This window comes from Lepus europaeus, chromosome 21 (genome assembly GCF_033115175.1).
Source record: "Lepus europaeus isolate LE1 chromosome 21, mLepTim1.pri, whole genome shotgun sequence".
Classification (NCBI taxonomy): Eukaryota; Metazoa; Chordata; class Mammalia; order Lagomorpha; family Leporidae; genus Lepus; species Lepus europaeus.
This window is the reverse complement of record NC_084847.1, coordinates 17,511,814-17,526,726: the sequence shown is the minus strand read 5'-3', so window position 1 is coordinate 17,526,726 and position 14,913 is coordinate 17,511,814. Positions and strand designations below refer to the sequence as shown.

Sequence of the window (14,913 nt, the reverse complement as noted above, 5' to 3'; positions counted from 1 at the left end):
ATTTTCAAATAAATAGATAAATCTTAAAAATAAAAAAGCCAATTTGAACATACATTGAACAGTAATTACTAGAGAGGGAATAGAAGGAGTTTGGATAATGGGTACCAAACCACAGATAGAAGGAAAAAGTTTCTAGGGCCACACAGCACAGCAGGGTGATTAAAGTTCACATCAACCTATTATATATTTTCTGAACAAACGGAAGAGTGAAGCTACAAGGCTCCATTCATAAAGTAACATCAAAGAGAAACACTGATTATCCTGCTTTGATCAGTATATATTATATGTGTGCATTGAAATGTTAACATTGTACCTCATAAATATGCATAATTATGGTTAATCAAAAAATTCCCCAATGTTTATTAAAAAGTATGGTAAATAAAAATATTTTGAGGCTGGCACTGTGGCATAGTAGGTTAAGCATTTGCCTGCAGTGCTGGCATCCCATATGGGTGCCAGTTTGAGTCCTGGCTGCTCCACTTCCAATCCAGCTCCCTGTTGATGGCCTGGGAAAGCAGTGGAAAATGGCCCAAGTGCTTGGGCCCCTACACCTGTGTGGGAGACCCAGAAGAAGCTCCTGGCTCCTGGCATCAGATTGGCCCAGTTCCAACCATTGCAGCCTTGGGGATGGAAGTGGATGGAAGACCTTTCTTTCTCTCTGTTTGAAACTCCGCCTCAAGTAAATAAATAAATCTTTTAAAAAATTTAATTATAAAAATGACTATCTTTTAATTGCTTGAACTTTTGGCCGGCGCCGTGGCTCAACAGGCTAATCCTCCGCCTTGCAGCGCCGGCACACTGGGTTCTAGTCCTGCTCGGGGTGCCGGATTCTGTCCCGGTTGCCCCTCTTCCAGGCCAGCTCTCTGCTGTGGCCCAGGAGTGCAGTGGAGGATGGCCCAAGTGCTTGGGCCCTGCACCCCATGGGAGACCAGGAGAAGCCTGGCTCCTGGCTTTGGATCAGCGCAATGCGCTGGCCACAGCGGCCATTGGAGGGTGAACCAAAGGCAAAAAGGAAGACCTTTCTCTCTGTCTCTCTCTCTCACTATCCACTCTGCCTGTTTAAAAAAAAAAAAATTGCTCGGACTTTATATAAACTTACTTTTACTTTTCTTTTTTTTAGAAAGCTTTTATTTAATAAATATAAATTTCATAAGTACAACTTTTGGATTATAGTGGTTATTCCCCCTATACCCGGTCTCCCACTCCCAAGTCATCCCACCTCCTACTTCCTCTCTCATCCGATTCTTCATTAAGATTCATTTTTAATTATCTTTATATACAGAAGCTCAACTCTATACTAAGTAAAGATTCCAACAGCTTGCACCCACACAGACACACAATGTATAAAGTACTGTTTGAAGACTAGTTTTGCCATTAATTCTCATAGTACAACACATTAAGGACAGATGTCCTACATGGGGAGCAAGTGCACAGTGGCTCCTGTTGTTGATTTAACAATTGACAGTTGATGTCAGTGATCACCCAACTTCTCACTCTTTATGAAGCTATGAAGCTTCTTACATTCACTGCCTACACTTTTTTCCCTTGGTCAGAAAAGGCTCTTGCTTAATCATTTACTAATTCATAATACCTCTATGCCTAAAGTTATACCCCAGTGCAGTGCAGGTTGTAAACCACTTTTTATTACACTCATGACCTTCTGGTACACATGCTGAACTCTGTAACACTGAAGCACTGTGACTTTTATTTGTTTTCATTCTCTGAAATGACTAACCCAAATGAAAACCACCACCTTGGTAATAGGTAATCAGGTATATTCTATTAATGTGGACAAGAAGTTATTCAAGTAAACAGAAGAGCTAAGAATTCTTTGGCATCCATTTGCAAATGGACAACTAGATCAAAAATGAACTCTAACTTCCAGAACTAAGCAAGAATTGGCACTATTAACTGAAAATACTGCTTTGAAGTGTCCAAAAGAAGACTCAAGTTTTTGATGACACCTCTCCACTCATCAACTTTAACACAAGTCCTTGAACCTTTGCTGACACATAAGCCTCTCAGAAAAGAAACTGCTCACTGGACAGAATGTGCTACAGAATAAACACAAGTGAAACTCCGCTAAGATAAAGGTTGACATCTGTATCCCTCCTGACCATTTGCATGATACAAATATCAACTGCACAGGAGCATTAGTCACAAATGCCAAAAAGTGGAACCAACTCAAATGTCCATCAACCTACAGAGAAACAAGATGTGGTAAGTCCATACAACAGAAAGGCATCACCCACAGGAACAAAGTAGTGGTTCATGCTCTAACACGGATAAACCTTGGCAACATTATGTTAAGTGAAACAGGCCAATCACAAAGGGCCACACATATTGTATAATTTCATTTAAATGAAATGTCTAGAATATGCAAATCCAGAGAGAGAAATAGATTGTGATCACCAGGGGCTGGTGGGAGGAAGCAATGGGATGACTGCTAACAGGAACATTCCAAAATTAGGTAGTGGCAACACTTAATTTGTGAATTGTAAGACCACTGAGTCGTACTTTTTAAAAGGATAAATTTTAAGGTATATGAATTTACCTCAACACAGCTGCTATTTGTAAAACATACACATATAGATAGCAAGTTGATCTTCCAGAAATTAAAAGTAGTTTGAAAACAAAATGACCTAACAAAACTCTTAAAAAATGAAAAAAAAAATTAATGTAATTAATCCTATCACTACACTGCTTCAAGGAATAAGGACAATTATGCAAAATGTTCAATGTGGCTTACGAGGCCTAACCCGACGTTTGTCCATTCTGTGTCCACACCCTCACCTCATGGTCCCTCACCACATCACAGGACTCTGTCCTTTCCTTTCCTGGAAGGCTCCTATCCCACGGCTGTCTTGCATGGTACTTCCTCTGCCCTCTATACTTTGCACCACCCCATTGGCTCTTTCTCCTAAATAATTCCTCAGGAAATACCATCCTCACATACATCTCTTATTTCTCCTTGGCAACATTTTAAGTCCTGAATTAAGTATACATAATTGCATGTTTGGTGTCTATCTTCCCAGGTAGATGAAAGCTTCATAAATACAGGACACAGATGCAGATGGACAATCAATGTTCTTCCAATGAGTTATTGTTAAGAATTATATGCAGTCTAAACAGACAGAATTTGGGAGTTTAACAAAATCCTGGAGGAATGATAACGATAATCACAGTGACAGCTGCCACTGGGTTTCAGCAGGGCCTTGCTTAAATGCAATGCTGCAAACTGGTTAAAGCTATCCACCCATGGAAAGTTGTACAAAGCAAGCAAGCCACAATTGCAGACACTGAGCACCTAGTGTGCGCCAGTCATCTGCCCAAGCACTGTATGTCTCAGGTGGTGCCTCGTAACTTCTGAACAAGTGGAAAGCCTGGGTCCCCAAGCAGCTCCAGCTCCTTCAGGCTCCTGCTCCAGGTACATGTTGTCTACGAGTTTCTTTCAGAGAAGCCTCTTTTCACTGACCTACCTAGTCTGTGTGCCTGAGAAAAGAACACAGAAGGCCAGCATTGTGGCATAGTGGGTAAAACCACCATCAGCAATGCTGGCTGGCATCCCATATGGGTGCTGGTTCCTATCCCAGCTGCTCCACTTCGGATCCAGCTCCCTGCTAATGAGCCTGGGAAAGCAGCAGAGGATGGCCCAATTCCTTGGGCCCCTGCTACCCATGTGGGAGACCTGGAAGAAGCTCCTGGCTCCTGGCTTTGGCCTGGCCCAGCCCTACTCATTGCAGCCATTTGGGCAGTGAGCCAGCAGATGGAAGATATATTCTCCCTGTAACTTTGACCTTCAAATAAGTAAATAAATATTTGAAAAAAAAAAAATAAAAGGAAAGGAGAAAACAGAACACAGGACTATCTGCCAATTAAACTGGACTGGATATGCCTAACAAAAAAAGATAATCAAACCCAGATAGCAACTAAATTCCTATAGGCCAGCATTTCTCAACCTTGGTACTATTGGCATTAGGGGCTGTCCTACACATTATAGGATGTTTACCCACATCTCTAGCCTTTATCCATCAGATGTCAGGAGCACTACCCCAACTAACAGTCCAAAATGTCCCAGGTATTCCCAAATGTCCCATGAAGGGGGCAAAATTGCCACTGTTTAAGAGCACCTACATGGATTTACTACATGTCGCTGTTGAGACTGTGCAGTAGTGCTTCCTAACTATCCCATCTTGTGCTCTAGGGACTTCAGCTGATAAAATTAAAAGCCAGACTCAATAGTCTCAGAGAACTTACATTCCAGAGGAGAAAACTAACAAGAAATCAAGAGAAGCAAGAAATGGGACTAAGATCTCAGCTAGGACCTTCAAGCCTTAAATGAGTAGTCACCTTGTCCTTCAGCCAACTAAGAGAAAATTAGTGTAGGAACCCCTGCAGTCCATATGGCAGACCCTGGGGTTTTCTCTCCCATCACAGGCTTTTGGTCACTTTCAAGCAGATGCGTTCTTTGAATGTGTGCTCTTGAAGACTATAGAGGTGCACAGGCAAGAACAAAGTACTAAGCTTGTTTCCACACTGGAAGGATTATTGCTAGCTCTACTGTGGGGCTGGACTCCTCAGCTGGAGACCAGTGTCTGCAAACACATCCTATTAGCATCTACTTTCAAAGCTCACTCAAATTTTGTCCCACTAAACAACCAAGGAAATCTTTTGAATAACAAACTCTAATCAAACCAGAATTATTCCATGCAGTTATTTGTTGATGCAACGAATGAAACAGGATGTGATAACTAAACATAACATCTTCTAGAAATGAAATAGCAATACTCAGTCCTTGCAACAAGACTGCAAGACATTAATAATTATCCAAATAATATATAGCCAAACACGCGGACAATAGTATTTCCAAATGAGTGCTTGAAAGTATTAGCTCATCAAAGTAATGAAATATTAGGTGTTACGGGTCCAGCAGGACTTGCAGCCCCAAAACTCACACAGATGCTTAAATTTAATCTCTGATGTCTTTATGCTAATGGTTGATAGATTAAAGGTGCAGATTTGATCTAACTGTGGCAGAAAGGAGGTGAGGCCAGAGATCGTTAGGTCACTGGGAGCATGCCCTCGAGTTCTCATGGGAGTTTTTGCTTGAGTTCAAGTTTGGCTGAGGTTCTCTCTCATTTCCCTCTCCCTCCCCCCCCCCCCCCCCGGCTCACCCTGTGATTGTCTCTCTCCACCTGCCACAATTAGCTTCACAGACACCAGACTATGGATTGATCCTGAACTGTAATTTCCAAATTTTAGGCTGAAATAACCTTGTGTTCCCAAAGAAGCTCTTCGTAGGTATTTTTAAGTTACAAAAAGTAAACTAATACGATCATGTTGTCTAAAATTTTCTTCATTAAGAACATGAACATCATCTAATATTATATAACCTACATTGATGAATTACTCCTTCAAAGAAGACAATTTGGGGCCAGCTCCATGGCGTAGTAGGTTAATCTTCCACCTGCGGCACCGGCACCCAATTTGGGAGCCAGCTCTAGTCCCAGCTGCCCCTCTTCCAATCCAGCTCTCTGCTATGGCCTGGGAAAGCAGAAGATGGTCCAAGTACATGGGAGACCAGGAAGAAGCACCTGGCTCCTGGCTTTGGATCGGCGCAGCTCCGGCCGTTGCAGCCATCTGCGGAGTAAACCAACAGATCGAAGACCTTTCTCTCTGTCTCTCCTTCTCACTGTCTGTAACTCTACCTCTCAAACAAATAAATAAAATCTTAAAAAAAATGCAATTTTCCTATAAAATAATATTTGCTTATCAGACTGAGGAATATATAAAAAAATCTTTCTGAAATTATTTTTTGGAGACTCTCAACTAGTCAAACATGTATATAAGATAGAATAGTCTTTTTCCCCCCACCATACGAAAGATTTGAGCACTCCAGTAGGATTAGAAAGTTATAGAAAACCAATTTACTGCAGTGTACATTTAGCCTAGAGGTCAAGACTCTGGTTAAGATGCCCTAGTTCAATATTGGAGTGCCTGGGCTCAACTCCTGACTTCAGCTTCCTGTTAATGCAGAATCTGGAAGGCAGTGATGGTAGCTCAAGTAATAGGGTTTCTGCCACTCACACGGGAAACTTGGACTGAGTTCCCAGCTCCCCTGCTTTATCCTGACTCAGTTTCAGTCACTGCTAATTCTTGAGAAGTGAAACCCACAGATAGGACAACTCTGACTCTTAAAAAACAAAAAGGATTGGGGCCAGCACTGTGGTGTGGCAGGTAAAGCCACCACCTGCAGTGCCAGCATCCCATATGGGCACTGGTTCAAGTCCCGGCTGGTCCACTTCTGATCCAGCTCTCTGCTATGGCCTGGGAAAGCAGTGGAAGATGGCCCAAGTCTTTGGGCCCCTGCACCCACGTGGAATACCCTTAGGAAGCTCCTGGCTCCTGGCTTCGGATCGGCGCAGCTCCAGCCGTTGCGGCCAGTTGGGGAATTAATCAGTGGATGGAAGACCTCTCTCTCTCTCTCTCTGCACCTCTCTGTGTAACTCTGACTTTCAAATAAATAAATCTTTAATATATAAATATAAAATAAAAAGGATCTATTGATTTTAGACAAAATGATAAAAAATAAATATTTCATCTTTGTTTCAAGTTCCTATTAGAGAGCTCCTCAAACCTTTGGGAATCTCCAGAGTATGCTATTTGGTATGCTAACAAGATGATTTCTGAGTAGGAGAGTAATCTAGACAGCTTGAGGACGAGGACCAAAGCAGGATTAAGAGGATAGAAGCTCTCCACCCTACTCCTTAATCTCCGAGGATGGGAAAGGAGCTGAATTAATCAAGCATGTTTCTATGATGAGACCTATTCAAAAAAAGGTTCCAAACTACTGGGTTCTAGGAGCTCCTGGGTTGCTTAATATTAATTGATTAATTAAACATATTAATTACTTGATATGCTGGAAGAGTGGTTCACCACAGAGACATGGAAGTTCTATGCCATCCTCTACCCTACCATACCTTCTTTACACATTTCTTCCATTTGGCTGTTCTGGGCTGTGTCCTTTATAATAAACCAGTAAAGGCAAATTATCAAACCTGATGGAGAGGGTGAGGAACCCCCTAATTTGTAACCAAGATGGACAGAAGCACCAGCAGCCTGAGAACTAAGAACTTACAGCTGGCTTAGAGGACAGGCTTGTGGGTCTGACCCCTTAATAGAGTCTGACCCTAAGTAATTCCAGCTAGTTAGGGTCAGAATAGGATTGCACTGTTGGACACTCAACTGGTAACGGAAACTGATAACTGGATGGTGTCAAACAAAAAAGACACCGTTGACAGGTGTTTGTTTTAAACATTAAACTTTACAAAAAAGCAGGAACAAACTAGATAAAAGCCAGAACTTCAAACAATTGTCTCATCCTCATCTAACTCAAAAACTACAAAATCTTCAACTAGTGTTTTGCATACTTCACCTAACTTCAATGCTCACACAGAGGCCCAGGAGAGTGGGGGCAGCCCCTCATTAAGAAAGTGACCCTAGGGGCTGGCACTGTGGCGCAGTGGGTTAAAGCCTTGACCTTAAGTGCCAGCATCCCATATGGACGCTGGTTCTAGTCTCGACTGCTCCTCTTCCGATCCAGCTCCCTGCTACGGCCTGGGAAAGCAGTAGAGGATGGCCCAAGTCCTTGAGCCCCTGCACCCACGTGGGAGACCCAGAAGAAGCTCCTGGCTCCTGGCTTCAGATCGGCACAGCTCCGGCCGTTGCAACCATCTGGGGAGTGAACCGTAGGATGGAAGATCTCTCTCTCTCTCTCTCTCTATCTCTCTACCTCTCTCTGTAACTCTATCTTTCAAATAAATAAAATAAATCTTAAAAAAAAGGCGAGCGTAGGCTAGTGCTGTGGCATAGCGGGTAAAGCCACCGCCTGCAGTGCTGGCATCCCATATGGGCTCTGGTTCAAGTCCTCACTGCTCCACTTCCAATCCAGCTCTCTGCTATGGCCTGGGAAAGCAGTAGAAGATGGCCCAAGTGCTCGGGCCCCTGCACCTATATGGGAGACCAGGAAGAAGCTCTTGCTCCTGGCTTCAGATCAGTGCAGCTCTGGCCATTGCGGCCAGTTGGGGAGTGAACCAGCGAATGGAAGACCTCTCTCTCTCTCTCTGTCCCTCCTTCTCTCTGTGTGTAATTCTGACTTTCAAATAAATAAATAAATCTTTAAAAAAAAAAAAAAAAAAGGTAAGCCTCGGGCCCAGCACTGTGACTAGTAGGCTAAGCTTCCACCAGCACAACATATGGGCCCCAGTTTATGCCCGGGCTGCTCCACTTCCAATGAAGTTGTCTACTATGGCCTGGAAACACAGCAGAGGATGGCCCAAGTGCTTGGACCCCTGCACCCATGTAGGAGACCTGGAAGAAGCTCCCAGCTCCTAGCTTCAGATAGGCCCAGTTCCAGCAGTTGTGGCCATTTGGGGAGTGAACTAGTGGATGGAAGACCTCTCTGTCTCTCCCTCTCTCTGTCTATAACTCTACCTCTCAAATACATAAATAAAATCTAAAAAAGAAAATAAATAAAAAATAAAGTAAAATAAAAGGTGAGCCTATTTAAATAGCACCTCCCCTCGAACACAAGGTTTACTCGGAGGAACATCACCAAGCAGTGGGAAAATCCCAGGCCTTGAAACCAGACAAAGCTGGGTTCAAACCCCAGCTCCACGGCCTGTATCTCTGTGCTCATCTCTCTTAGCTTTAACCTTCATTCTGGAAAGTGGAGATGGCACTGCCTACCTCAGCTGGGTGGACTAAAGGGCATAATAGATTTAGAGTGCCCGTCACACAATAGACGCACGGTAACTGTTCACGTCCTTTCCCTTTCTCATCCAACAGGACAGAAAAGAGGCTGGAGAAGTGCAATTCAAGGGAATGCTGAAAAACCACACTGTAGGTCTGGGCAACCTGCCATTCGCAAAAGAAATAGGCAACCAAAGACCCGAGGAACTCAAGCCCACCAAAAACACCCCAAAGGCTCCACAGCTTGGGATCCATGAACACTCTCTTTTTCTGCTACACAGAAGGGTCAGACCAAGCAGGCTGATCTTGACAGCTTATGATCCAAAAACCACATTCTCAGATTCTGCAGTGTTAACCAAAACAGGCCAGGCGTTTCACCACTGACGTCTTCTTATATCGAAACACAGAGAAGCAGAGAAGTAAATACACAAACCAACCTGATAATCTCCTTGAGCCCTTAATGTGTAAAGCCACAGGCAGCGTCACAGGCATGGGGATAAAGCATTTATACAGACTGAGTTGCTTCAGCTTTAATAAATGACTGGCAACCCTCCCTTCACATTCTCAGTCATTGTTTGGATTTCACCACCCTAAGATTGTTAACAAAGCTTCAAGGATCTGAACAACAGGGTCTTCCAGGGAACCTTCAAAGGGGATAGTGTTTTGTGAAACACTTGGTCAGGGTTTCAATACAGGTTATAAGGAAGGAAAGAAACCCTTTCCAAAGTCTCTTTGGTATTCGGTGCAGGGGCCTCCGGACCTGGAAAGCAGTTGAGAGGACAGCAATCCGTCAGGGTCCGCCTGGCCAGCTGGCTGACAGCCCTGAAGCATTGTTAACTCGGGCCTGACTTGCTCAGCCTCCACAAGGTAAATGAGGGGTAAAGAAACAGGAAACTGGATCAGTCCTTCGGCACATTTGACTTTGGCTGCAACTGTGTCCAAGTATATTCCCATTTGGGGAAAAGAAAAGAAAAAGCAAGCAAATGATTTCAATCCTTCTTGAATCCATCATTGCTTGTGGCATAGCACAGTTCTGAGCTTATATAAGAAGAGGAAAAAAGTTACAGATATACATATGCTTGCAATTTTGTTATATTTTAACAATTCCGGATATTGAATATTATCTGGGTTTAAAAAAAAAAAAACTTTACACCTGGAGAAACTGTCATGGTCTAGTTCCAACAAGTTCTCTAACTTTTTTTCACTCTATCAATTGAGAAGCTGTTGAATGACTGTTATTACCAAGAACCTAGTTAGTGGGCTTCAAGGTCCTTTTTAGTTTCAAGAGCTCCATAATACTCACATCAACTCTAAGCACTAAGTGCAATGCTTCAAAAAGACTAGATCTGAAGCATTTTGCTATCATTTTCTTTTCAACTTCTCAATCTGTCAACATTGAAAAGTGATACCTAATAGTTTCTCACTACTCTGTTTTTCCCCAGTGAGTCAACCTCCCCATTCTTCAACCTGTTATTAAGAATATATTGCTGGGTGTAGCAGGTAAAGCTGCCACCTGCAGTGCTGGCATCCCATATGGACACCAGTTTCAGCCCTGGCTGCTCCACTTCCAATCCAGCTCTCTGCTATGGCCTGGAAAAGCAATAGAAGATGGTCCAAGTCCTTGGGCCCCTGCATCTGTGTGGGAGACCCGGAAGAAGTTCTGGCTCCTGGCTTCGGATTGGCCCAGCTCCGGCTGTTGCAGCCATCTGGGGAGTGAACCAGCGTATGGAAGACTTCTTTGTGTGTGTGTGTGTGTGTCTTTGCCTCTGCCTTTCTGTAACTCTGCCTTTCAAATAACTAAAATAAATCTTGGCCGGCGCTGCAGCTCACTAGGCTAATCCTCCGCCTGCGGCGCTGGCACACCAGATTCTAGTCCTGGTCGGGGCGTCGGATTCTGTCCCGGTTGCTCCTCTTCCAGTCCAGCTCTCTGCTGTGGCCCAGGAGTGCAGTGGAGGATGGCCCAAGTCCTTGGGCCCTGAACCCTCATGGGAGACCAGGAGAAGCACCTGGCTCCTAGCTTCGGATCAGCGCGGTGCACCAGCCACAGCACGCCGGCCACAGTGGCCATTGGGGGGTGAACCAACGAAAAAAGGAAGACCTTTCTCTCTGTCTCTCTCTCTCTCACTGTCCACTCTGCCTGTCAACAAATAAATAAATTTTTAAAAAATATATACACACACACACAAACACACAATCTCTCTCTCTCTCTCTCTCTCTCTCTCTCTTTCTCGCTATCTCTGCTGGTAAGGACACTAGGAATGCTTCTCTTAGGAAAACTCATTCTGTCAAGGGATAGACAGTAAGTATTTGGGGCATGCAGGCCACACAGCATCAACTACTCAACTCTGCGTCTGAAGCCCAGGAGCACTCACAGATGACAGGAAAACTTCTGTGGCTGCCCTGTTTCAGCCAGACTTTATTTGTGGACACTGAAACTTGCATATCATATATGAAACTCTCACGTGACAAAACCATATTTTAACTTTTTTCTTGGTAAACATGTACAAATAGAAAGCTATTCTTACTTCACAAGACATCGCCCTGGTCTCAAAGAAGCCCTGGCTTCTTGCTTGCTCAAAACGAAGCACAATCCCAGTTCTGAAGCTTGCACACAGGACCAAGTCATTAAAATGGTGCTGTGATGATAGCTGTAGAGCCGCTTGAGCACAAAGGAGCCTCGCTTCTTCTCCAGGCTATACTAACTAAGCAGCAATATTTAATAAATAAGCATTGCCCAAGACCTCTCTTTTAACCATAGCTTCCTCCATCATAATTCCTTCATAAAATAACCAGAAGGAAAACTTGTGCTAAGTATGGTTCAATCAAATCCATAATTCTACTTTCATGTAACTCCAAAAGAACCAGATGTGGCTGGCTATGGGAGCCACACTCCCAAATGAACACCAGAAGACCTTGTATAAAACAATTAATGGGAAAGGGGAAAAGCCATTAAAGTTACTTCACAAGCAACAAAGTTATAAGACAAACTCACCATCCTGGACTATAACATAACACATCACCACCTCCACCACAAAGCAGAATGGACGGCCTCCAACTGTCCATTTACTTTATCTATGACACTTTTTTCTACACACATTTTTCTTTTGTTCAATTAATCTTGATTCATGGACAATTATTTTCATAATGTGACTATATTAATCTCAAAATTAGTATTCGGATTCATTATTCTAAGGAAAACAGTTGATCCCCCTAAATACTCAGCACGAGATTGATCTTCAGCCTGAAGAATTACCTGCCAAATTGCTAGAGCAACTGATTAAAACACACCAATGCATGCCAGTGTCCGAGACACGTAACGAAGTCAATGAGGTATCTGAAACCTGCGTTAGTTTTCACGAAAATTTTACCAACTCAGCTTTAAAAAGGTACAGAACTAGAAAGTATTCTCTGTTGGGAGATTTTCTCAGGCTATGTCCACATAAAAATCAGACTTTTTAAAAAGTTTTCAATTGTTAAGGTGCAAATCTTTTATGAGCACTGAAAACGAATCAAGTTGCTGCAGTAGAAAATAATCATGTCAAATATCTTCACAAACACCAACAATCATAATTCCATGTCGACAGAAATCATTTTTTTTTTTTCCTATCCAGGACTTTATTTCAGTTGCTTGTTTAAACTGACATTTCTAATTCATTGTTGTACACCATTATCCATGTTCCATATGGATATGTGACATTCTGATAACAATATACAATTAACCGCACAGTACTTTAGTATTGTTTCCATAAGAATTAACTCATATAAGTAATTAATTCACAGCAATCAATCTGGTTTTACAATTAGTTGTGTACAATATATTTGGACATTTCCAGTGATATCATAGAAGTGATGGCCTAATAAATTGCTGAGGGATTTCCAAAAACTGTAGAGAAACTTGGCATTCCTTTAAAAACAGAAAAAAGGTCACCATAAATATTTACAAGATAAGAATTAAATGTTCCTTTTCTAAGTGAATTGCTTTATCTCCTTAGATAATCATTTACCTTCCCTAAAACACACGCAATCAACCTGGGTGTAAAGTCTCTAACATCTGGCATAGTAAGAAAATAACACAGGAAAATGAGGAATACATAAAAATGATGACGATATGGGGAATCATGAGTTACTGTGCTCTCAAATAGTTGCAAACGCTAGCTATCATGAGCCCACACTGGCAGGGCTTACAAGACTCCCTTGCACGAATGTTTAAGGTTAGCTGCAAACTCCATTATGGTCAAATATGAAATCCCTCACCCTAATTCTACGGCTGGCCTGTTACATACTTCGTTAAGTGGCACAAAACTAAAGACCACCCAACTGGTCCCATCGCATCGCTCACGATCCAACACGGCAACTCCGATTCAAGGACTCCCTGTTGCTCCCTTCTGTTTTAAAACCCCTTGCATCATCTTCCGCAGGAGCACAGCCGTTCCGGTCAGCTAACTAAATCCAAGTTCAAGGGCGATCTCGCCCACGTTCAGAAAGAAACGGTGGGTAAGGACGCGAGCCAGAGGACCTGTCAAACACTTTTTTTTTAAGCGCTGAGGGAAAATGTCACCCGAATAAGCCGGGAGAGTTAACCGGCTCTCGAGGCTCGGCTGAATCTCTTTAGGACCCTCTGCAGGTTCTAGGATTCCACTAGACAAAAAGAAGCACTGGGTTTTCGTTCTGTTGCTTCTCGGGAATCAGGGGTAATGAGTTTGTGGGTTTTTTTTTTTTTTTTTTTCAATCGCAGGTCCCCAGGTGGCCCCGGACCCACACCGTCCCGAAGTTCCTCCAGCGGACAACCTGGTGGCCGAGCGCCCGCCGCCACCGCCCGGGGACCCGGGGACAATGCGGGGCTCCGGGGCGCCCACGCTCCGGCCGGGGGAGGGGAGAGGGAGGGCCGCCCTCCGCCCGCGCCCGGGAACAAAAGGCGCTGCGGGGCCGGGCCGGGCGCCCAGGGCCGTCGCGGAGCCCCGCGCCCGACGGCCAGGACGCAGGGGAAACTTTCTGAGGGGCCGGGGCGAGGGTCGGACGGTGGCCCCCTCGCCTCGCTCCGGGCACAATAGCGGGGCCGAGCGCGGGAAGGCCGGGCCGCCACGCCCCCGCCCCGGCCGCGGCCCCGGCCCCGGCCAGTACCTGGTGGTTCTCCTTCCGGCCACCCGCGGCCGCCGCCGGCCCGCCGGGGCCGCTCGTCATGTTCACGTACAGGGAGCGGCTGAGCGGGCTCCGCAGCGTCCACATTCTCCGCGCCAGCCACACGGACGCCAGGCTCAGGCACAGCCAGCTCGCCAGCAGTCTCATCGGGAGCCGCGGCCGCTAGCGCCCGATCACCGCCGGCGCCGGGGCGAGGAGGAGGAGGCGCCGCCGCCGCCTCCGGCTGCCGCCGCCGCCGCCGCCGCCCGGGCTCGAGCCATCGCGTCCAACTTGCCCATCCGGCCCCTTCAGGGCCGAGGCGGGGGAGGGGGTGGCGGGGAGGAGCGGCCGGCGCACAAGCCCGTCGCCTCCCCTTCCCTTCCGGCCGCGGAACGCCGCCACCGCCGGCGCCAGTTTCCACCCGGAGCACGTACGAGCGGCCGCGGCGCGTTTCCTCCGGGCGCGCGCGCTCCGTCCAATGAGCGGGCCGGGAGGCGGGACAAAGGGAGCGCGCACTCTCCTGACGCGCGTTCCCGCTTCTCTGCGCGGTCGCGGCCGCAGGTAATGGCGGAGAGGATTTTCACGTATTTAGGACAGGCGGTAATTGCTTCCTGCCCCTCCACGGTGGTGCCCACAGCACCTCTGGTCTGTCTTCGCCTTAGCAGTTGCCTCTGGGCCTCTCAGCCCGACCCCCGGTGGGACTTCTGATCGCGTAGATTGACCTAGGAGATGACCTAGGGCTTCGAGACTTTTCCAAAGAGACGGCCCCTGCCAGTTCTTGTTACCGGACCAGCTGCTTGGTCTCCGGTTTGCATTTGGAGGCCACGAGCCAGATCCCCACCCTGCTTAGCGGCAGCTGCGAGGCGAGATTGAGGGGAAAGGACGCCACGGACCCCTCCCTCCCAACTGGCCTTCCCACCATCGCTGCCTGCCCCCCGCTTCTCCAGGCTGACGAGTCACTGGCGACGGGTTTCTCAGAGGCAGGAGTGCGACTACGCACGGTTGATGAGTGTTCTGCTGTATTGGGGACCCTGCCCAAGAAGG

At 45.8% G+C, this 14,913-nt stretch overlaps 1 protein-coding gene across 4 annotated transcripts in view; it reads right to left on the bottom strand.

The window, feature by feature from the left end:
* The window catches only part of METTL9 (methyltransferase 9, His-X-His N1(pi)-histidine), a 52,844-nt gene extending 38,721 nt beyond the window's left edge, over positions 1–14,123 (bottom strand). For 2 of the 4 annotated variants that reach the window (XM_062180737.1, XM_062180738.1), the window contains exon 1: positions 13,873–14,123. In XM_062180737.1, the coding sequence (XP_062036721.1) occupies positions 13,873–14,037 (165 nt within the window). In that variant the 5' untranslated portion in view covers positions 14,038–14,123. The remainder of the gene's footprint in view (positions 1–13,872) is intronic. The other 2 variants (XM_062180736.1, XM_062180735.1) reach the window with 2 other exon arrangements.
* Between the last annotated feature and the right edge of the window lie 790 nt (positions 14,124–14,913).